Source organism: Danio aesculapii, chromosome 17, assembly GCF_903798145.1.
Source record: "Danio aesculapii chromosome 17, fDanAes4.1, whole genome shotgun sequence".
NCBI classification, from domain to species: Eukaryota; Metazoa; Chordata; class Actinopteri; order Cypriniformes; family Danionidae; genus Danio; species Danio aesculapii.
In genome coordinates, this window is record NC_079451.1 from 39,268,292 (window position 1) to 39,293,693 (window position 25,402).

At 35.9% G+C, this 25,402-nt stretch overlaps 1 protein-coding gene across 1 annotated transcript in view; it reads right to left on the reverse strand.

Annotated features, from left to right (window-relative positions):
- Nucleotides 1-1,962: 1,962 nt before the first annotated feature.
- The window catches only part of lrfn5a (leucine rich repeat and fibronectin type III domain containing 5a), a 110,516-nt gene continuing 87,076 nt past the window's right edge, over nucleotides 1,963-25,402 (reverse strand). The window contains exons 2-3 of the mRNA XM_056477612.1: nucleotides 18,775-20,182; nucleotides 1,963-3,093 (exon numbers count right to left, since the gene is read on the reverse strand). Of these exons, the coding sequence (XP_056333587.1) occupies nucleotides 2,121-3,093; nucleotides 18,775-20,162 (2,361 nt within the window). The 5' untranslated portion in view covers nucleotides 20,163-20,182 and the 3' untranslated portion in view covers nucleotides 1,963-2,120. The remainder of the gene's footprint in view (nucleotides 3,094-18,774; nucleotides 20,183-25,402) is intronic.

Here is a 25,402-nt window from a genome sequence, read left to right on the forward strand (position 1 = left end):
AAACTGCCATTGACACCCATAGTATAAACAAAAATAATTGAATACTGAAATACAGATTATTATTATTATTTTTAACATTCTTCAATGTATCTTTCTTTGTGTTCAAAAGAAGAAAGAAACTCAAACAAAAGTAGGGGGATGAGTGAATGATAGCAGAATTTTCATTTCAATACATTTTGGGGTGAACTAGGGCTGCACAATATATCATTTCAGCATCGATATCGCAATGTGGCTATCTGCAATAATCACATCATAATATATGCAATGTTGAGCCTGAATTATAGTTGACCAGGAGCTACAGAATTGTATTTAATTACTGTATTTCTAAGGAATTTATGCAACAAAACAAAAACATAAACATAAAAAATATAGCTTAAAGGGGCTAATAATATTGACCTTAAAATGTTTTTAAAAAATTTTAACTTCTTTTATTTTAGCTGAAATAAAACAAATAAGACTTTCTCCAGAAGAAAAAAATTACAGAAAATACTGAAAAAATTTCCTTGCTCTGTTAAACATAATTTGGGAAATATTTTAAAAAAAATATTCAAAGGGGGTTTAATAATTCTGATTTCAACTGTAGTATTGTCTGGTTGCATTGCCTTCTTTTGTTCATTACTTTTTACCCACAATCAATCCAATGTAAACTCATTGAAGCACCAATGACTGAAATTTCTGAAAATGACTGAACATGACTGAAATTTCTTGCCTCTGGTTCATAATTCATAAGCCAGGATTACTGTAGGAGTCAGTGAAAATAATAAACAATGTACGTTCACACGTGTTGGTTTGATGATAGCTATTTCTAATATTTTTTAGATACATTTATATCTTTTTTTGTTGCTAAAATAAATAATGTATGAAAAAAATGTAAATAATGAACTGACAAATGTCAGAGTAATGTTAATATATAATATATATACACATATACATACAACAGTTCTGTCTGGTTCTTGAATGGCTGATAGCCATGAGATATTTAAGTAATATCAGCACTTGTACAGCCTCTTCACTCTTGTGTATTACCCCGCACACACGAGTGGCAAGCAGAGGACTACAGTTTGACAAATATTGCAGCTGTTGGACAACATAATGTACTTTTGAGGCTTTTTAGGTAAGAATTTAGTTGTTTAGATTGCATCTGTGCAGTTTATTTATAAGGATGGTGCCTATTTTAAATATTGATGATTTCTGAAATTCAGTGCAAATATGGTTGACATTCCGCCACAAGATGGCAACAGACTCTGCATAATAAGTCCTTAAGGGAGAAAATAAGCATTTTTTCAGCGTACGTTTCAAACTACAGATGAACAAATCATTACAGAACAAGTGAGTGACATTCTAAGTCGATCTCTCTTCTGTAGTTTGTAGTGCTGTATGTATGCCATAGTAATCTGGTAGTGTTTGCGTTGCTTTGGCTTTTTCTGGGTTAATTATTGTGATCTCCCGATTGCAACAGTAAAATACTGGGAAATCTCTGTAGATTAATGGCACATGCTGTAAATATTTCATGCCGTTCAGCTTTAAAATCTTAAAATGTGAGCAAAATCCCCTGTTTTGTCATCATTTTAGACATTACGCTAGAGAATCATTCAAATACAAATACTTTATTCAAATAAATTACTTTATATATATCGACACTGTTGGGACACTAAGGCACTCGGCCTGCAGCCTCGAGCCAACGCACACCTCCCAGCAGTGCCGATATACAGCCACATCGCACTGCTACTCATGTGACATTGCTCATATATAGTATGAAGAAAAAGAAAACGGCAAGCAGATGTTTTCGTCCTTCTTGTAAACAAATTATACAATAAATGTAACAAATGAATGGTGACATTCAGCTTCTGGTAGGTGTAATAATGTTTATTACTGCTCTCTAGCTCACTGCTCTCATTCCCCTTCTCATTTTAGTTTCTGATATAGTTCACTCAACTGCCATGCACTTTATGAGGATTAAAAAGCTACATTCAGGTGAGTTTTTATTCTAGGCCAGATCAAAACTCTGCAGGACCGCAGCCCTCCAAGACTAAAATTACCTACCACTGATCTAAACACACACACACAAACACACCCACACACACATACAAACAATGAGATGCAGGCACTCCATCATACATTCACACTGTGCTCTCAAGAATCCACTCGGAACTGGAAAACGCCGCTTTTTCGCTGTCTAGATTAGAGTTTGCCATTTGGACGAGCATTCCGTTCATGGACATACTCCGCTTGCAAAACACATTTCCCAGCTTCTGCGAGCCAATGTAGCAGTGATGTTTCGACAGGTTCTCGTTCAAAGAGTACCTGCGTTTGGCCCGCGCTCCTTCAACGGGCAGAGTCATATACTTGGACGAAGACGGACGTGCCCTTCTTAAAATGGGGGTGTCTTTGAAGCGGGATGGGGGCGGAGGGGGCGGGGCAGGTTGGTGAAGGGCGGTGGAGTTGTTGCGATTGGTATTTTGCGTCTCTGCATTGGGCAGCACCTCTACTTTGGGCTGCTCAGCTGACGGGACGGGCTTTGGCGCTGGTTTGCGCTTTGGCTTTAGTGACCCTGAAGAGCCGGGAGTCGCCCAGCTTTGACTTACCGTGGAGGTGGAGGTGGAGCAGTCTGGGATGGAGGTCTCTGAGGTGTGCGTTTGGGAATCCGGAGGTGGAGGAAGAGGTGCAGGTGAGCTCTTTTTGCCCCCCTCGCCTTCCTCCAAGCTCAAAGCACCTTGTTTGGATGCAGACGGAGTGACGGTACATCCTTGCGCACCGTTGGTTTGCGAGTGCACATCGATGACTGACGTTCCCTTTGCTGCGTCGCCGCTGTTGCACACTTTATAGCGGATCATGAGGATGATGATGAAGACGAGGACAGAGGCCACGATTATGCCACCGATGATGATGATCATAGTGCCGCCTAAGAACTGGGACTGCATGAAGTGGCAGCGCAGGTATTCTGATTCTGTAGTGAACTGGACGCAGCCCACAACCCGCGTGGCCGTCAGGGAGGTCATGCCATCATCGTAAATGGCCAGCACGCAGAGGTCGTACTGTGTCCCGGCCGCCAGGTTATTCACAAGGAAGTTTTTACTCGTTGGGGGAATCATTCTGTTGGGGGAAAGAAAAGAACAGTGTTTCAATAAAACATGACATGTTTCATTCATTAAACTGCTCTACACATTCTTAACAATCTCAAGAGTAGCAGCAGTTCTTGCGAAAGTGTAATTTACATCTTTTTTGGGTCCAGCAGTAGCCCTAAGAGTAATCTCTTACATATATTCATAAGGAGGGAAAAATATGTTTTAGGTACTAGGGATGTCCTGATCAGGTTTTTTTGCCCATGAGTCCCAGTACGAGTCACTAGTACTCTAGTACTAGTCACGAGTACGATTTTTAGTACCTACCGATACCCGATCCGATACTTCTATAATACATAAAAAAAAGAACAAAGAACAGCGAAGATACAGATCCAGGATGTTCCTTATTTTTTATTTAATTCACCTTATTTTAACATTCAACATCTCTGTTAACAAACACAGCACTTCTGTGAGGTAGCTTGAACAATCAAGTAATAAATAACATCAATTCTTCACATTTGGACGTTAGTGCAACAGTAAATATAAAAACAAACAGCACCTCGACTTAAAATACCCTGCAGGCAAACCCGGTTTGCTATGGCAGTGTTGTAGTCATCAACTTTATAATACCTCCAGACCTCAGACTTCAAGCTGCTTCCATGTTCTACTTTGCCGGCATTTAACCAATAGCATGTTATGACAGTGATGTTTTGCCGCACGCGTTGCGGTTTCTGTGTGAAGTCAAGAAAGAGGTCTAACTCTGTGCCACCACATAACTATAGATGTGTTAAAAAACAATTATAATATTATATATATATTTACATTTATATTCGAGTCCTGATCTAGGATGAAACATTTTATATTCTGGATGCACTTGGTTCGTTGTAATACTTATTTATTAAGTAATTTAATATTATGAGTGTTATATTATGAGTTGAGAGGCATCATTTTACCGGTGCTGCCACAATAAAACAGTAGCTCTATTGTAAGCAGCAGAAAAAAGTTTACTACCTGGAAATGTCCCAACGACACATTGAGCAGATTTCGCTTTTCCGGTAAGCAAAACCAAAGCTGCAAACCAAAAATGCCATTTTCTGTGGATAATTTCTGTTGGCCAAAATTTGGTGCATACCTAATCTGAAGTTTGAGTATATTAAACAACAAAAGTTTTGTGACTTTACATAGTCATGTTTGTCATGACTATGTAAAATGTTTATAAAAATTTGTATTTAATAAAGCATGTTGTCATAATGGATCAGTACATGTCAATAACTGACCCATAATTTTGCATTTCAGTCCCTTCTGTTTAATATTATATAATGTACATATTGTACACTACTATTCAAAAGAGAGTAGTAAATAAAATAAAATAAAATAAAATAAAAGCCCTTGCTCAGTGTTGCCAGATTGAGTGGTTTTATATTTGATTGTGCGGGTAAAAAATGGCACAATTTGGGTTTTGAAACTTAACTTTTATTTGCAATTTATTCAACAAAACAAATTTGTGTGCTCCTACTCCATTCAGTTAGCAGGGACCAATGCATAGCGTAAACCGCGTGGACCCACCCGCAAAAGGAGGTGAAGGAAAGCTGTATCCAAATCTGACTCCACAGATCAATCTGACTCCCCTTCGTGTACATGTGCTTCACACAGCGCCTGCAGTTAACCTCACAGCAGTTTATCATGATACCTTAATCAACAATTTTTTTCCACAATTGACAGCAAGAACAAACATAGAAGCACTGTCTGATTGATAAACAGCACCTAATTATGTTCAAAAGAATTTAAAACGCCAAATAGGACGAATGTATACCCCATTTCGAAAGTAACGCTCTAACATTTGTGAGTGAGATTTATCCGGTTAGGATTCTGTGACTGCTCGTGTTGGTTGCTGTATGGTTAAAAATTATGACAGTTAAAGTATCTAGGTTAATTTTGTTTTAAATAAATAGAAAAAAAATATTAATCTAATATTTTGTGCGTTTTGGACAGCTTTTGGGCTGGAAAAGGACTGCTATATCTGGCAACACTGATTGTCAGTTTACCTGCCATACCGAGTGTTTCTCTTTGTTATATCCTGCCTGCATTTCTGTGTATGACCCAGCCTGTTTATTTAAACAATCATTCCTTGGATTTGTCCTTTTGCTCTGTTTTTGGACTATGATTTTTCCCTTAACCCATTGCCTGCCTCATCACGCTCGCCTTTTGAATTTTCCCTGTGTATGTTGAAAGATTCGGACTGCTTCTCTGGTTTTGACACTCTGCCTGATTTCACGTTTCTGTCTCTTTAGTAACCCTTTCGTTAAACTTGGATGGATGGATGGATGGATGGATGGATGGATGGATGGATGGATGGATGGATGGATGGATGGATGGATGGATGGATGGATGGATCTATCTATCTATCTATCTATCTATCTATCTATCTATCTATCTATCTATCTATCTATCTATCTATCTATCTATCTACCCATCCATCTATCTATCTATCTACCCATCCATCCATCTATCCATCTACCCATCCATCCATCCATCCATCCATCCGTCCATCCATCTACCTACCCATCCATCCATCCATCCATCCGTCCGTCCATCCATCCATCCATCCATCCATCTATCTATCTACCCATCCATCCATCCATCCATCCATCCATCCATCCATCTATCCATCTATCTATCCATCTATCTATCTACCCATCTATCTACCCATCTATCTATCTATCCATCCATCCATCCATCCATCCATCCATCCATCCATCCATCCATCCATCCATCCATCCATCCATCCATCCACCCATCTATCTATCTATCTATCTATCTATCTATCTATCTATCTATCTATCTATCTATCTATCTATCTATCTATCTATCTTTTTTGGCTAGTACTGCAAATCAAATCCCAAATGAACAACTTTCACAGCAAAGTAAGCAGAAATGGCAGGTTTGCAAATCAGCGGACTGTACAAAAACAGACCATTCCCATAAGCTACAGATGAACATGCTAATATTCAAGTCGCATTTCCATGTGTGTATCAGGCTCACATCAGAAACGCACAGAAAACCCATTGTGCTATTCCCGAGCATGTTACAATAAGCACATAAAGCAAACGCCAGTATCAGCCCTATCTCTTATCTACTCTATGTTTGCTCTGCTGCAGGCCTGTTTAATCACATCATCTAGAGAGCGTAAGTCTGAAACGCGACGGTAAATCAGCTTCGCCTCTGTATCTACAGGAAGTCCTGCTGTACCTGCAGGATCCTGAGGTCTGCTATCAGTCTCCAAACGTTCACTTCAGATGCCAACAATGACATCTCTTATCATCCATCCCCACGCGTTCCACCTGTCGCTAACATTCAGCCCATTCAGCCGTTCAGCTCAAAGAAGCGCTCTGTGATTTTCCAAAGCAAACCAACTGGATTTGGGAGCACAAAGGCCCCGGTCAGAGCGTCCGCCGTCGCACATACAAATGAATAAGCCAAGCGCTTTAATTGCAGGGTTGTTCTAAGTAACTCAGTGTGTGTTTAATGATGTCAAGAGGCTAGTTGCTAGGGTCATGTTTCGCCGAATGGCTGAAAATATTTGCATCGTTTTAGCATTTGAGTGAGTGCTAATTTAATGCAGTAAGACTTCATTGTTAGATGTAACATGTAATTAGCTGACTACTTAGACTATATTAGTGTCAGTATGTCTGAGGAGCATACGTTTAGTTTTTGTGGAGGAGTTAGTTGATAGCAGGAAGTTGGCGCTGGTAATATGTAATAATGGGAAAACATATTGTAAAAGTTAAAGTTATTCAGACCACATACAGCACTTTTGCGAAAGTTTTAAGATTTAATTGCACTTTTTAACAATAAGATCTGTGATGTGATGAACTCCCAATGATGAAATGACTATAGTTGTAAACAATTAGTGTATATACTCATTTAATAATAATAATAATAATAATAATAATAATAATAATAATAATAATAATAATAATAATAATAACAATAATAATAGTAATAATTTAATAATAATAATAATAATAATAATAATAATAATAAAATATGAATGATAATAATTCATTCATTCATTTTATTTTCGGCTTAGTCCCTTTATTAATCCGGGGTCGCCACACTGGAATGAACCGCCAACTTATCCAGCACATGTTTTACGCAGCAGATGCCCTTCCGGCCGCAACCCATCTCTGGGAAACATCCATACTCAATTACTAACACTCATACACTAAGGACAATTTAGCCTTCCCAATTCACCTGTACTGCATGTCTTTGGACTGTGGGGGAAACTGGAGTACCCGGAGGAAACCCACGCAAACGCAGGGAGAACATGCAAACTTCACACAGAAACACCAACTGACCCAGCCGAGGCTCGAACCAGCAACCTTCTTGCTGTGAGGCGACAGCACTACCTACTGCGCCACTCTGTCGCCCAATAATAAGAATAATAATAATAATAATAATAATAATAATAATAATAATAATAATAATAATAAATATTAATATTATAAAATAATAATAATAACAATGATAATGATAATAATAACAATAACACTAATAATAATAATTAAATAATATTAATAAAAAAGAAAATAATAATAATGATAATAATAATTACTATTATTAAAAGAAAAATAATAATAACAATGATGATGATAATAATAACAATAATAATTATAATGAAAATAATAGCCAAAACAACAACAATAATAATAATAATAATAATAATAATAATAATAATAATAATAATAATAATAATAATAATAATAATAATAATTATTATTATTGTTATTATTAATATTAAAAGAAAAATAATAATAGTAACAATGATAACGATAATAATAATAATAACAATAATAATATAAATAATTTAATAATATTATTATATTAAATAATGTTTAATAATAATATTATACTATAGGGCTTAGTGCCTTTATTAATCTGGGGTAGCAGATTGAACCGCCAACTTATACAGCAAATGTTTTACGCAGCAGATGCCCTTCTAGCTGCAACCCATCACTGGGAAACAACCACACACACTCATTCACACACATTCACTACGGACAAATTAGGTTACCTAATTAACCTGTACCGCATATCTTTGGACTTGTGGGGGAAACCAGAGCACCCGGCGGAAACCCACGTGCACACGGGGAGAACATACAAACTCCACACAGAAATGGCAACTGACCCAGCCGAGGCTCGAACCAGCGACCTTCTTGCTGTGAGACGGCAGCACTACCTACTGCGCCACCCTGTCACCTTAATAATATTAATAAAATATTAAAAAAATTATTAATAACAATGATAATATTAACTACTATTAATTTTATTAATAATAAATTGTTTTAAATAAAACTAAAGTGCATGCGATAGGATTTTTTTTAAATGAATTTTTTTTTCATTTTTAAGAGATAAGAGAAAGGCTTAAAAATTTAGGCTGTTAAAAATACTTCGTTAAATTACTTATGAATTTATTTCAGTGTCAATTATATGTAATATATTTAGCGTTTCCCCCTGATCTAACGTCTGATTTTTGTTGATGAACATGATATGTATGCCTATTGTCAAACCACTGCAGCATAAAACATTTATCACACTTATCACACTGTACATAAGTAAATAAAATATAAATAAAATCAATTTGTCTTGTTTTAAATATTTTATGTTAATATCAATTCTGTTTATGATGTTGTTTCATAAGAAATATGTAGGTTTCATAAGCAATCATGGTTTATAGTCAAAATAAATGTAATTAGATTCCAATAATTGGTCATTCTTACATTGTTCTCATAAATCATGTGCAAAAAAACACAAATGGATTGTATATTTTATTGTATAACTCATGTAATATTAGTCAAGAAAAAACGAATATGCAAAGTATTATAATGGTAAAAAACTTTTATTTTTTATTCACAATCATCTGTCAAGTTAATCAGATAAAATGTGGTTTAAAAACAAACTAATCTACAACTTGTGCCAGAATTTGACAATCATTTTTTGAAGGCATTGTGAGAGTTAAACATGTTTAAAAATTGCACAAATTACCCCAGTGTTTTACACCTCTGAAAAATGACCTATTTTAAAAAATGTAAAGGTAATTTAAATAGGTTTTTCTTATATAAAAAGTCAAATATGGGTAATAAAATTTAATGCATTAACACAGTGCAGATTGTAAGTCTTACTGCATGCACATGACTGATAATTATGGTGTCCTATTCATTCATTCATTCATTTTCCTTCGCATTAATCTCCATTTCAGAGTTTGCCACAGTGGAATGAACGATGAACTATTCTGGCATATGTTTTACGCCGCAGATGCCTTTCCACCAACAACCTAGTACAAGGAAACACCCATACATACTCATTTACACACTCATACACTATACAGCCAATTTAGTTTATTCAATTCATTTATAGAGCATGTATTTGGACTGTGGGGGAAACCGGCAAAGAAATATACAGGGGGGCTAATAATTCAGAAGGGCTAATAATTCTGAATTCAACTGTATATCTTAAGCGATGGATGGGTTAATTTTCAATTCAGTCTATACAATGTAACTATAAAACAGTCGAGCTTTAAGTTGTAAAATTATTCAAACTCTTTTAAAATTTTTTAGCAAGATGCTAATGGTCTAATCTGATTCAATGATTTATGCTAAGCTAAGCTACGAACTCCTCTGCCAGAGCTGGAGATCTGCTGAATTGATTTAAAAATGGTATAACTAGACTGTCTAACTCTAGGGGAGCATTTTCATTTATTCATTTTCCTTCCACTTATTCTCTTTATTTATCAGTGGTCAACACAGCGGAATGAACCGCCAACTTAGCCAGCATATGTTTTACACAGCAGATGCCCTTCCAGCCACAACCCAATACTGGGAAACATCTATACATTCACACACACGCACTTGCACACTTATAGCACATGTCTTTGGACTGTGGGGGAAATTGGAGCACCTGGAGGAAACCCACGCGAACACAGGTAGAACATGCAAATTCCACACAGAAATGCCAACTGGCCCAGCCAGGACTCAAACCAGCGACCTTCTTGCTGTGAGGCAACAGTGCTAACCATTGGTGACTTATTATAAAATTAAAATAATAATATTAATTTCTAAATTCTTCCTTTGTTAAATGACATTCCATCGTCTTACACAAGATTAACTAAGACTGCAAAATCCAATCAATTTCTCATTGGACATTTGGTGTAACTATGAAATATATTGTATTATGAAATCATGAAGAGCATTTCATATAGACTTAAAGTGGAGTAATAGCCGAAAGGTTCCAGAGCAACAAGAATCAAGATAACAGCCATCATCATTGTGCCCATGAGCGAGACACTTAACCCTGGGCTTGGCAGGGGATTGTCTCTCTTATAAGTTCATGGCACTTATCCGTGGCTTTATCACAGAAACAAATTCCAACAGCCCTGTTTTTGTGGCGAAAATTCAATTATGGTCTATGTTTCACAGCGACCGGCCTCTTGCTAAATGTGTTAACCGAGAAGGGAGCACTTGATAACAACAGGGGGTATCAGCCAGATGCTTCTCTAGTAACAAAAGAAAATAGGTCGAGATGTATCTGTGGTCTTTCTGTATGCCTCATTCTCTTTTTGTTTTTTGTGAAAAGAGCTTCCCACACAATGTGGTCAGTACACAAAGTGACGAGGTAATGGCTCAGCTTCTGCAGTGTTTCCCATTGAGCACTCATAGCCAGTGTGTGGATGTGTGTGTTATTGTAATTAGCAGACTGTGGCTCATTTACAGCAGCCCATTGAGATAAAGTAAGCCCAAAAAAAATCTCTTTTTGATTCCCCCGAGCGAGTCTGTAAAGAATGTAATAATGAGAGTGTATTAATGAGTACAGAGTATGTGAAAGGAAATACTGTTGGAGATAGCGCTGACACAGATTGGGAGACATTGGTTTCTGAATATTATCAGTGCAATAAATTGTAGTCGTTATTCAATTGTAGGCTTTAACATGCCCTAGGTGTTCAGTCTCCCATAACCTCTTTAAACCACCAATCCAGACTGGTTAAGGCTGGTTTAAGGTGTATCTTTCAGCAGGAATAACTACAGGAAGAACAACTGACTAAAAAGCACTTTGTGAACTATTCAGTTATTGGTCAGTTAATCAAATAGTCCCACTCCACACTCACATTGGTTGATAATTGTGAGGATGCTTAAAGAAAGCATCAAAAAAAGCCCAAATTTTTCTATTTCTTTTTTAGATAATAATTTTAAGGGGTTTTTCACCTTTAATTGGGATTGGATAGTGGAGGTTACAAACAGGAAAGTATGGGGAGCAAAGAGCGGGGAAGGGCTGGCAAAGGATCTCGAGCTGGGAATCGAACTTAGGTCGCTGTGAGCACCGCGGTGCTATATTTTGGCGTACTTAACCACTAGGCTATTGGTACCAACAAAATCTACTCCTATTTTTTGCAAATTGTTTCACTGTTGTCAGCAAGCAACCATAACTGTCCCTTTACAGTAGCTGGGACCTACCACAATTTCATTGTACAGTAAAATAGCCTTACCACAACTTCTGTTTATGGTAAAATGCCCTTTACTACATTTGAACTTTGTAGTATGACAACTTTTACATTACTTTTACTGTAATTTATTTACATTGTACACTAGCTGTATGCATCATAGTGGTTCAGTGGTTAGCACAGTCACCTCACAGCAAGGAGGTCGCTGTTTCGAGTCCCGGCTGGGCCACTTAGCATTTGTGTGTGGAGTTTGCAATCACTGGATTTACTAAATATTTTTAAGGTAAGTGGTTCCAGTTGGGCTGAATTTAAAAATAAAATGAAGTTACACAACTAAATTTAATTTGTTTGTAAATTCAGTCCATATCAATTGTTTGCAACCAGTTTCCTTAAAACAATTTAGTAAACCCAAAGACCAGCACAGAGCGCATTAGTGGTGCGCCTCCCTTACACATTGCTTAATACACACAGGATGTACAACAGTGCACAAATATCTTTACAAATGAAAAAGAATTAAAGGAATAAAATATTACAAAAATTACTAATTTCTACATAAATGTAATAACTACTGTCTTTATGCCTTCTTCTTCTCGCTATGTAAATAGCAAATTACGCAACTGACACTTAAAAGGAATGGGAGATGAGACTCTGGTTTATTCTCAAAACACACCGATAACCCGATAACTCATTAAGAGAATAAGCTCAACCCTGTTAGACCATGCGCCGAGGCGCAGAGCGGATTTTTCCATCCATAAATTAGCAAAAGTATTACTACTTTTGTTACCATTATTAGTTTTACTGTTCTGACTTGTCCTCCTGTTATCTCCTCATTATCATTATTGTAAGTATTTCTACTATTGTCATTATTCAGGTTGCTGTCGTTGTTGTATTAGTAGTAGTGGTGAATGTAGTAGTAGTAGTTGTGGTTGTTGAAGTAGTAGTTGTAGTAGTATCAGTAGTAGTAGACGTCATTGGTGTAGTAGTATCAGAATTAGTTGATGTTGTAGTAGCAGCAGTTGTCGTTGGTGTAGTAGTATCAGAAGTAGCAGATGTTGTCAATGTAGATGTTGTAGTAGCAGTCGTTGTTGTAGTAGTATCACTAGTAGTAGTGGTAAATGTTGTTGTAGTAGTATCAGTTGTAGTAGACGTTGTAGTAGTATTAGTAGTAGTCAACATTGTAGTAGTAGTTGTCGTTGTGGCTGTAGTAGCAGCAGTAGATGTAACTTTATTTTTACTTTTAATTTTCTGTTGTAGTAGTAGTTGGTGTGGTCCTTGTAATTATTATTATTGTTGTTGTTGTCAGTCGTTATTACAGTTGTCCTTTCTTTTCACTATTACTATAATTACATTACTATCATTTTTGTCACTCCTTAACACTGATTGATTTTTTTTTCCTCTATCTATATACATCTATGCTATTTGTTTCACATGTCATATATATATATATATATATATATATATATATATATATATATATATATATATATATATATATATATATATATATATATATATATATATATATATATATATATACATATATACATATATACATACAGACAGAGAGAGAGAGAATTTTTTTTCCTTCATATATGTACTCTGACCATCCACCTAGTTACCTTTACACACACACACACACACACACACACACACACACACACACACACACACACACACACACACTGTGTGTGTTTTCATGTTTTTGTTGTTTTGTTTTCTTTGTATGTGATCCATTTTGTGTACTAATTGCATATTCTAATAAGAAATAATTCAGACACGCCCTTAATGCTTTGCAACCTGCGCTTTGGACTTGGCTCCTAGATTGTTAAAATAGAGCCCTTTAACTCGATTACGATTATTTATTTATTTATTTATTTTTTTGTCCTCATAGTTCACTGATAAGTTTTGTACAGTAAATATGCTCACATATTACAAGTCAGAGATTTTTGAATGAAGGTTGCATTACTGATTTTTAAATAATTGAAGGAAACACACACTATCTACTATCTGTGATTATTTATTGTACATCGACGTTGAACAACTAACATTAAGACACACACTGCCTAAAACCGACCGTCACCTTTTTCTTATAAAAATGTGAAAATAAATAACTTGCACTTTTGGAAACAAAATAAATTATGTTCAAAGTTTTTCATATTAAAAATAGAAAATAAGCAGTCTTTCTTCTAGATAAAAAAAACTCCTGTTCATCCTGTAAATAATACTTCAAACTGTGCATTTCTTGCATATACTGTAAACAAAGATTTTGATGTAAATATGAAATGTATTGTAATAGAAAATTAGCCGTCTCAAGGCATCTCTGGCGCAGCTTACAATCATCGCAAATGTAGTGCAAAAGTGTGACGTGTAGTTAAATTTTTTGAGAGGTGCGCAGGTATGCAAACACGCGAAGGCTGCACCGGACCATACCCACGCATTCGACTCAGAAGTATAAATCAAACTTAACAGAGCGGGGTCACTTGACTCCACACACAGTAGGGAAAATAACTGAAAAAAATTATCTGGAAAAATTTGATCGATTGTAGATTCTGAATGTTGATTTTCGATCACCCAGCCCTATATATATTTATATACTTTTTTGGTAAATCAGTATACAAATGTCTTACTTGTAGACATCTCCTCATAACAATAGAAAAAGCATTTTAGACTTAACAGAATACAGATTAAATTGAAGCAATACAAACAACACCATAATAGATCACGGTCATAATAGCAATAAAACACAGCAGAGTCTAGTACAAAAACAATCCCAGCATTATTCATTTAAGAGAAAATTAGAAATGGATTTCTAGCATTTCACAAAAAGCACAGCATTGATCCATCCATTAGAACAACACAAACTGGTGATGGATTTTTCTGCTAATGTACTGAATGAGATCTTTTTTCCTCACACTTTGCTGTTGTCCAAAGGCCCAAAGTCAGCTCATTTTTTACGAGTCTAGACTGATTTTTGGGGTCGCTCTCTTCTTGACAGTTCAACTGTGTTAGATAGATTCCTTGATGTCAATCTAGAATCCTCAAATTCTTTATTTTAAAGAGCATACATATACATCTGTCAATTTCCAAAATAGTTGTGCTGTATTATTTATATGATAGAAATTAGTCAAGTTATACACACTTTGAAAAATAAATGGGTTCTCAAATTACTTAGTTTTCAAATAGTTATTGTATTAAATCCATTATAAAGTGGAAATTTGAATAGTAAAAAACAGTCTGAGCGTTCACACTTGGTTTATTTGCCTGGTCTGATTGTCCCGCCTTGCACACCTTGTCAGCTGGTTTGTGTTCACTAGGCATGGGATGATAACTGTTTTCAAAGTCTCGCAGTTTGGAAAAGTCAAGGTTTTAAAACCGTCATCAATTTCTGCAATACCGTTCCTAAAGTATGGACATGATTTTTTAATTTACTTTTAAATAAAAAAAAATCTGTTTTTAAAACAAATAAAGACAGCAGAAGTCAATAATTAATTCAGCCTCACATGGTTACTCTTCTAAAATATTTTAAATGTTTCTCAAATTAAAATAACTGTGTTCAAAAGGGGAAAAAGCTTTTGTTTTTAACCCAAACATTTGAAAATAAAATATTTTAGAGCAGTAATCATAATACCATGATACTGTGAAACCGTGATATTTTTATCCAAGGTTATCATACCGTCAGAATCTTGTACCGGCCATGCATAGTGTTCACATTGTCTTTTTTCCTTCTGATCCCCGGTACACCTGCTTAATCAAGCTGCTAGCTGTCGCTAGGTGATGGATGGCCACAGAAGCCAGGGTGGCAAAATGGAAAGGCATGCGCATATCACGGTCATTCTGCTTTTACTGAATCTCTTGGTAACATACAGAGAGCCACTTGCGTCTATCTGCTGCAAAAAATATTAAAAACATTCAGAACATCACGCAATGTCTGCAGAAGTGATGTCATATCAGAAGTGAACCGTATAAGAGTTCGCACGAACCCAGACCACCTCTTTCAGGCGGACTCAGGTACAGTTCACGGGTGCGCTTCTGAGTTCAGAAGACTTCGTTCACACTATAGCTAAGTGTACCGAAATCTAACATCAAGCGAACCCAGGTCTATAAAAAAAATTGCTAGAGTGAAAGCACCCTGAAAAGAGTGTTTAAAAGGGTGTAAATAATATTCATTAATAGTGGTTATTTTGTATAACACTGTATAGTAAATTATAAATTAACTTCAGTTTTACTCCTTGATTGTTTCATGTTTTAAATAAGTTGCCCTTGTTAGATTAGTTGTCCGTATTGGCTTTCCTGCGAATTATGTTTTTGTAGCAAATTAATTTGTCTGTGAAAGCAGATTAAGATTCACAAAAAAATGTCATGTTGTGATTTATTTTAAATTTATAATACTGTGTGCTTAAGTACAGCTGGCTAATGATAGATCTGAAATCTGTATAAAAACTGTTTCTTGCTTTTAAACTGCTGGCATTGCTGGAGGATCTGGCAGGAGAGTGGCATATGTTTGGCGAGAGTGATGAAAAGCTGTAAAACAAAGGTTGTGCAGAAAGACTTCATATGATGTTGGTTTTGGGCGTTTTATGCAAATGTCTAACCTTTTGCTTGCAGCTGTTTATTTAAATTCTCTAAATTTGCTAACATATAAATGAGATAAAAAAAAAAAAAGATAATGATATGCACGTATAAAAGTAAAATATATAGGCTGAGATTTTATTTGTGAAAACGAGACCCAAAAAAAGACCAAATATTGTAAATTGTCACAAAATTTTTTACAATAAGTGATATTGTCTTTTTAAGACCATTTTATGCTATTGAATATAATGGTTAAATAATAGAGCATCATAGTAATACAAATTTCTATAAAAACATTTCATTCTTAAGGTTAGCTATATTCTGTAATTTGATGTTCAAAAAGTAAAGCTTCGACAGCAGTCATGTAGAATGTAAATGTTCTTGAAAAATGGTTTTAACGCTATTTGTGAATGTGCCACTTCAACAGAAGTGTGTAGCACTTTAGTTTAAGTACCAATTCCCACTAATAACTACTGGCTTTTACTTGCTTATTATTAAGATATTGGCTTTTTATTAATGTATATAAAGTATGATTTAATTCTACATCCCAAATCCTACCCAATACCTAAACCAAACTACTACCTTACTAACTAATAACAAGCCGCAAATTAGTAGTTTATTAAGTCTTAATAAATGGTTTACTAAAAGCAAGAATTATACCATAGAATAAAGTGTCTCACAGAAGTAAACTGCAGATTTGAAAGAGCTCATTTTGTACAACTTCCCAACTGTCAGTAGTTTTCAGGAAAATGTGAAAATTCAGCTTTTCTTCAGCTGCCAGTGAGCATTGTTTCTTAAAAAGTGATCTGAGCTCTCTTACACCTCCAACAGAGATTAGAGATGACAGAGGCTGTGCAAAGTTAAAATGTTGCAAACATTCATTTTTACGTAAGCATGATGGGTGATGTGTATTGTCTCGCCAAAAATTATTGAGTGATATACGGATTATTGCGACAGGTCTACCCCTAGAAATATAAGCATTTAAAGTCTGCATGAGCTGGAAGCTGCAACCATTTTTTTGCCATATTGTGGCACAGTTGCTAGAGAAACAGAATATTAAGGCCCAATCTCAATTCTACCCCTACCCCTTTTGGCCTTAAAACAGTGTGAAGGGGAGGGCTTCAAAATGTACCCCTAAGAAATGGTACAGCACCTGCACACGTCATCATATGTCATCGCAATCTCTTGCTTTATAAGAGATTGACAATGTCGACTGCTGTAGTGATTCCAGTTATTAAGTGTCCTTAACTACTATGTACTTGCATCAAAAAATAAATACAATGTACTTACTGTGTTCATAATGTATTTGAGAACACTTGAGGTGCTCTTGATTTGGGATAGGGGTATGGTTATGGACAGGTTTGGTGGTATAGGTAGGTTTAAGAGTGGGTTAAGGTGTAAGGGATGGTCAACAGTGTATTTACAAATGTAAGTACATAAGTTAGTTACAGATGTAATTACATACAGGTATTTAATCAAGCATAAGTACACAGTAAATACATGTATTTACACAATAAGTACATTGTAACGAATTAATAATTTCTGTGTAAGTACATAGTAGTTAAGGACACTTAATATAAAGTGGGACCTGTATTTTTCTTTAGGAAATTACTGAAGGCATATATCATATCATCATAAAGGTATAATATGGCAATAAGATCGTAACTGTACTGTGCATTTACACAGTGGCCTTATTCATATGTGGAAACACATGAAAACAACATTAACATTATAGCAGACACTGCAAAAAGCTCATTCCCAGCCAATAGACTTTTCTGACAGGGTATTCAAGTGTCATCGAGTGACAGAATGTTGTGGGACTGCTGTACAGTTAGTATTATGGATTATATTTTTGTAAAGCCTGACAGTAAAACACGAATGCGGTTATGAATATATTAAAACATGTGCTCGTTTGTTGTAAAAATTTGTAATAATGACAAAAAAATACTAATTTGTGCATCTTCTTACTTTCTGGTGCAGCCATGCTGCCGTTGTAGCTGTGTATTCTGGGAAATATTCTTACCCCTTGGTTAAGAGTGTGGTCCTGAAAAATCTCTGTTTCAAGGGCTATCTAGCCATTCCCCTTAACTCTACGCTTTCAAGCTAAAGAGAATTGGGACACCTCTACCCTTCGTTTTGTGCATTCACGTGATGGGGTAGGTGTAAGGGGAAAGGCTAAGGGGTAGAATTGGGACTGGGCCTTAATGAGAAAACAGTGGGCGTGGCTTGTTTTTTCTAATGCAAGCTGCTTGGATGTAGTGAAGTAGGCATTTCATTCAGTAAGATCTGGAAAAGGCTTTCGGAAGAGTTATTACAACTTTATAGACACATCCTCGCCATTTCTGTTTGTTGTCAAAACTGACAGTTGGAGTTGGCGTGGTTAAGTATGTAAGCCACGCACAATACCCCAGACAGATGTAATCTGACAATTAAACTGAAATCAAACAAGAAGAACAAATTTCAGGTTTTAATTTTAGATTAGAAGGGCAAAGGATGTTTTTTTTTCTTAAAGACATGCACAGATGAATTGTTCACCACAATACTAGCAATGTGAGCTAACAAAATCATATGTTTTGATTTCTTTTGTACTATAAAGTGGATTCAGCCAACAAGCAAGAATGACGAAATAAAAAAGTGAGCATTTCTCACCTGTAAACAAGAGAGTCATCGTAGGTTCCATTGTACTGAATCTGAAACATGCGTATTCCAGGTATATTCCTCTGAAAGTTGAACTTGATAAGTGCCGTGGATGATGTGGCTTCTGCCATAACCACCCTCTTATCGGAGCTGGTCTTGGTGTCACCGGTGTGGTTGCCACCGTTTGCTCCTGCCCTTGTGGAAGTGGAGATATCAGAAGAGCCTGGGTCCGGCTCCTGGATGTTATTTGTGCTGTTGCTGATGTGTGGAAGCTTAATGATGACCAGCTCTATGGTCTGATGGGCCTCCCCAGCAGGATTGGAGGAAATGCAGGTGAAAGAGCCTGTGTCTTTAACTGTGCTTATCAGGATGTCCAGTGTGCCATTGTTGTAAACCAGCGTGCGTGACGTGTTTGAGACTAACTTTCCTTCGGGAGATATCCAATGTATGGCAGGTTCAGGATCTCCCCTGGCTTTGCACTTTAATGCCACTCGTTGGCCCTCCAGAACCCTCATTTCGTGAGAGTGCCTGGTAATGAGGGGCGGCTCACAGAGGAACTCCTCCTCTGGGATGGACCAGAAATAGCGTCCAGAGAGGTGCAAAGGTGTGGCGCAGGTCTCCAAGTCATCCTCGCGATTGAGCCGCCGAAGCCACAGTAGCTCGCAGTTGCAATGTAAAGGATTCCCTCCGAAGCTTAGCGCAAAAGAAGAGGGATTCAGAATGCCGGATGTTGCCAGAACCTGCGCCCGTTGGAAAAGAGGGTCCGGTGGGAGCTTCTGGAGCTTGTTGGAGGTCACGTCCAGGCGATTGAGCTTCTGTAGGAGGGAGAACGTCCCCTCAGGAATGTATTCAATCATATTGTGGTCCAGACTGAGAGTGTGTAGGCTGGTCATCTTTTGAATGGCCTCCCAGGGGATGGTCTCGAGGTTGTTGTAAGATAAATCCAGTTCTTCGAGGGCTAGTAGGTCATTAAAGGCTCCCATGTGGATGAGGGTCAGTTGGTTGTTGTTCAGGATTAGATGATGCAGCTTCGACATGCCGCTGAAGGTGTCGTTGGCTATTCGCGTCAAGCGGTTGTGGTCTAGATGCAAGGCTCGTAGGTTTTCCAGGTCTGCGAATGCGTGTGGAGTGATGTAGCTTATTGTATTCCTTGATAACGTAAGATCCACCAGCTTGGTCATGTTGGCCAAGTCTTTCCGTTTTACGCTGGTGACAAAATTATCAGCTAGCCGGAGCTCCACGGTGTGCCTGTCGATGTTGGGTGGGACGAAGAGCAGCCCTTTTTTGGCACAGAGTGTTGCGAGGTTGGGGGAAAGAACCTGACAGACGCAGCGCTTTGGACAGATCTGGGCCTTCACTGCCATTCCGATAACCAACAAGCAGACGAGCAGTTTTTCCATTGTAATTCAGGTTTTTACACCTGGAGAGAGGAAAGAAGAGAGAGAAAAAAAGACAAAGGGTGTGATTAATAAGCTACTGTGGTTTTGAACTACCATTTTAAGCAAAGCAGGCCTTTATTCAGTTAGAGCATAATTGCATTTGTAGATGTTTATCAAACACAAGTGCTTAGCGCAGCCAGAATGCATGTGATAACAGCAGGCCATTGGTTATCCTGCAGTTATTTCAGGAAGTGCAATAAACAGTTCATCTTGCACAAACAAAACCCCATGTCAGATGTAAGAAATCAGCATTTTGTAAAACAGCGGCAGCAAAAAAGGAACCCATAAAGCAATTTCAAAACAAGAGAGTCACTAAAATAGTCAACATTTCTTTGTGAGATCATTCTTTGCCATGTTAATAACAAAGCCTTCAACCCATAGTGAGGAAAAAGTCATTGCTGTAAAATACTGTATAAATTATGGTTGCCCTAATTAAATTTTTGTGGTCCCAATCAGAGCTAAGATTGTGCAGGAGTGTAACGATATTCAAACCGAACTGATAACCTACGATACAGACTGCAACACTCTCATACTAACCCAACCACCAACCCCACTCACTGAGCCCCCACACACCCGCCTACCTACCACCCTACCTCGCCCCTTACCCATCATGACCTCCCAATCACCCCCATCCACTGAATTAGCTGTATCACTGTCTCTCCTCTCCACCTGCTCACTGGTGGTGGTGTGGAGAGACCCCATCATACAAATGTAATGAGCTATATAAATGCACATTAGAGTACATTACCCTTATACCCCAAAGAGCATTGATATAGGACAGGGAGGAAATATTTAATTCCATAAATAAGACAAATATATGTGCATTAATTGGACATATATGGGCCTTAGTGAAGGATACCGAATGATTCAGATAACCCAATCAGCCTTTGTTTTTAAAAGTCTGCATTTTAAAACATACAGTAACCACAGAGCTTTCAAATGAAAATAGTTCTGCTGCATTTCCAAAAAGCTCTGTTTTTGAGTGTCATAAGCTAAATATTTATGCTACAGGTACTGGTATATCTGCAGATATGGGGTTTTGATCAAATACTTGATGTTCCTATTGCTAACTGTAATTTTAGATATGCTAACTGTAATTTTAGATACATTAAGGTTATTGGCAGTCCAAAATGTTTTTTGAAGTCTTAATATTATTTTATAAAATATAAATATAAAATAAAAAAAAAATCTTACAAGATATATTATATGCCTGCATTCAATATTTAGCTTTTGGTGAAATTTCAGACTGAAATAAGCAGTACTTTACAAAAATCTACCACATTGCAAAAATGCTGTCATTGCATACATTACACATTCCTGATGGACCACATTCATAAAAGTAAGTCCACAGAAAGCAAATAGTTCAGCTCTGCAATACTGTCAAAAACTGCATCATCCTTTACAACAGTTGTGACAGATTTATATACAATTCTTAATTAGCTGACTCTTATGGAGCCAGATCAGTCTCAAAAATAACAAATTTACAAGATAAAACTCACATATATTCACATATAATTACAATTGATTACAATTACAAAATCCAATTTGTAAGCTCAAAACACGATTCATAAATTTACAAATCCAATTCGTAAGTTCAAAACACGATTTAAATATACACAAATCTAATGCATAAGTTCAAAACATGATTTGTAAATACACACATCCAATTCGTAAGTTCAAAACGCAATTTGTAAATACACAAATCTAATTTTTAAGTTCAAAACACGCTTCGTAAATACACAAATCCAATTTGTAAGTTTAACACCTGATTCATAAATACACAAATCCAATTCGTAAGTTCAAAACACGATTTAAATATACACAAATCTAATGCATAAGTTCAAATCGCGCTTCGTAAATACACAAATCCAATTTGTAAGTTTAAAACACGATTCATAAATACACAAATCTAATTTGTAAGTTCAAAATATGATTTGTAAACATACAAGTACGATTTTTAGGTTCAAAACGCAATTTGTAAATACACAAATCTAATTTGTAAGTTTAAAACACGATTCATAAATACACAAATCCAATTTGTCAGTTCAAAACACAATTCAAAAATACACAAATGCAATTTGTAATTTTAAAACATAATTCAAAAGTACACAAATCTAATTCGTAAGTTCAAAACAATTTATAAATGCACAAATTAAATTCTTAAGTTCAAAACATGATTCATAAATACACAAATCCAATTCATCTGGCAAAAATATCTATGATTTTTACTTTACAAATTGTGCTTTGAATTTACAAATTGGATTTTTTAAATCTTAATTGTGCTGTGCGTGTATGAACTTTATTTTGTAAATGTATTATTTTTGAGATCTGGCTCCATAGACTCTACACACATCAAGATACATATTTGTGTATAATGACCCATTTATAATTATAATAATTAAATTTATAATTTTTATAAACATTAACACCACACAAAAACAAATATATAAAAATACCACCATTTGCCCATAAATAAGTACTTCATGAAAAAAAGGTCTGGAGTAGCTAGTAATAAGTGTGCATGGCAACACTGCTGAAAATAGATCGATGCAGTCTCTAAAGGAGTGTGGGTTATTTCAGGCAAAACACATGGCTAACAAACGTCACGCAAAGAATACACTATTTTAACCCTTCAGTTTATTAGCAGCACATTAGGTACAACATTAACTCATTTTAAAGCCAGTATGCTCAATCCATTGATTCCAGGGCTTTTAACGCAACATCATCTTTGTCTCCTTTCCTTACTCTTCTTCTCTGCAAGGTGTGACTCACTCTTTCTTTTTTCCTACTGTAAAGTCCTTCACTCTCCATTAGAACTGTGTGGGTGAACAGAAGAGCTGTTTTATAATGACCGTGAGTGTGAACACCAATGCGTTTGCAAGACCCTGACCCAGAGGGGGCAACTGTATTATATTTAATTATATAATTACGCTGAGCTGAGTATGTAATGACACAATACGAGGTCTAACAACTCTGCACTTACGGAGAGCACTGCATTAAAAACAGCCATCATTAAATGGCAACAGAAGCTGACATCAGACTATGAAATCACTGTTTGAGCATTAGACCTGAAATTACCCGTAAAAGAATGATCACTTACTGATTATGCAATCCTGCTGATGGGCTTAAAGAGACAGTTCACTCCAAAAGGAGGGTTTTATTAGCATTTATTTACCCTCACGTCATTCTGGATATTTTGGAAGATGAATAGAATTTTGGAAGGTTAATAGAATGTTCATACATATACACACACTTGCATTGCTATCTTTATGGAGACATCCCACAAATGTAAAGATTTTATACTGTACAAACTATGACTGTGCACCTAAACCAACCCTCACAGGTAACGATCTGCATTTTTACATTTTCAACATATTTATTCATGATCCGTTTTCCTTATGGGGACCAAATATGTTCAAACAAGGTCATCAATTACTGGCATTGCTATATCTGAGGGGACGTTTGGTCCCCACAACGTGATGAATACAAGATACTGTTCGCACAGAGAGTATTTATATATATATATTATTTTATTTATTTATTATTATTATTATTATTATTATTATTATTAACAATATTATTATTATTATTATTATTATTATTATTAATATTTTAAATGTATTATTACTTTTTACTTTTTACTATTTTACTGTGTTTATTATGTTTTTTTAAAAATAAACACAAATATATATATTTTTAATGTAAACTTTATAAATGCTTTGGCAATATATTAGTAACATTTGATATGTTAATAAAGCAACGAATTAAATTGAGAGAAAGAGAGAGAGAATGCATGTAAAATGTTGACTTTAAAGGTGCGTATGTAAGTTTGACACCCAGTGGTTAAACTAGGTATTGCACTCCTGGTTCAAAACACATTTTCACTCTGCCCTTCCTCTGACGACTCCACTAAAGTGCAGGTTGCCATATTGACCACACCAACAGGAGTGTGCCTGACTATCTAGCGTAAAGGGTGATTTAAGACTGATTTAAACAGAGTTCCAACAAAAAGCAACAGCACACAATAGAAGGATTTTTTTTTCCATATTAAAAGGAGTTTTTGTCCTAACCAACACCTGAAATATATTTTTTAGAAACTGCTTCTATTTCTTGCAGATGAACAACAGGATACACTGACAATGATCACCTCAGGTACACCACATGTGCTTTATTTAGTGTTAAATGCTAATAATGTGAGTTTGAATGCCATTTACATGACCTGTATTACCATACTAATGAAAGCAGCAGCAGATAGTTCACCTCAGATCTTGAAAATAAAATAAACCATTTGAAATTGAACTCTAGAACTGTGACTCAGTGCAAGCCAACAAATAGCAGTGATTCAACCTCTACATTTAATAATGTTAAAGTGGTTTAATATGTATTAGATTAAAAACCTTACCATTTCTTGGAGTGCAGTGAGTGCACTAGTCTGTTCTCCAAAATGTCTGTATTGAAATTTCTGTCGTGTTTCAACTTGTGGAAACAGTCCAATTGCTTATCAATGCAAATCTCGTCATATTGCATGTTGTTAATCTACAGGGTTTCAATGTAACCTGCTCACCTAATGTTTATGTTCACAATATTTATACTATTTGCTAATTAATAACCACCTCATGTGGAACTCTGAATCCACGTCTCATTACGGAGGCTGTTACTGTCCACCAGAGGTTGCATTTTCAGTCACGGATGCATACTTTGAGAGCCTTCCTGACTGAATGACTGAAATATGTTGTTTTCAACTAAGGCAACCCGGGGTGCTGAAATTCTGTTCTGGCACAGAACGCACGGTCAAAGCAGAATATCTGACTTTAGAGGGTTTTTTTTTTGAATGAATGTTCACTTAGCATGTTTCTTAAATATCTATGGTATTTTTATGCTTTAGAAGAGTGAAAAACTCACAGTACAGCACAGTTTCAAATAACTTATATAATATAATAAGTTCAATATTAAGTACACAATAAATACATAAGTACACTATAATAAATATACTGTAAAAAACATGGTGAAATATTCTATTGGCATTCAACGTGATAAACACAAGCTAATATACTGTAAAACAACATACTTATTTTGACCTGCACTTTATTATACAGTATTTAAAATAACAAGTGATCATATATTATTAAAACCTGAAGAAAAAAATCTAGCAATTTGAAAATCATTAAGATATAAAATAACAATTAATTTCATTTGATTTA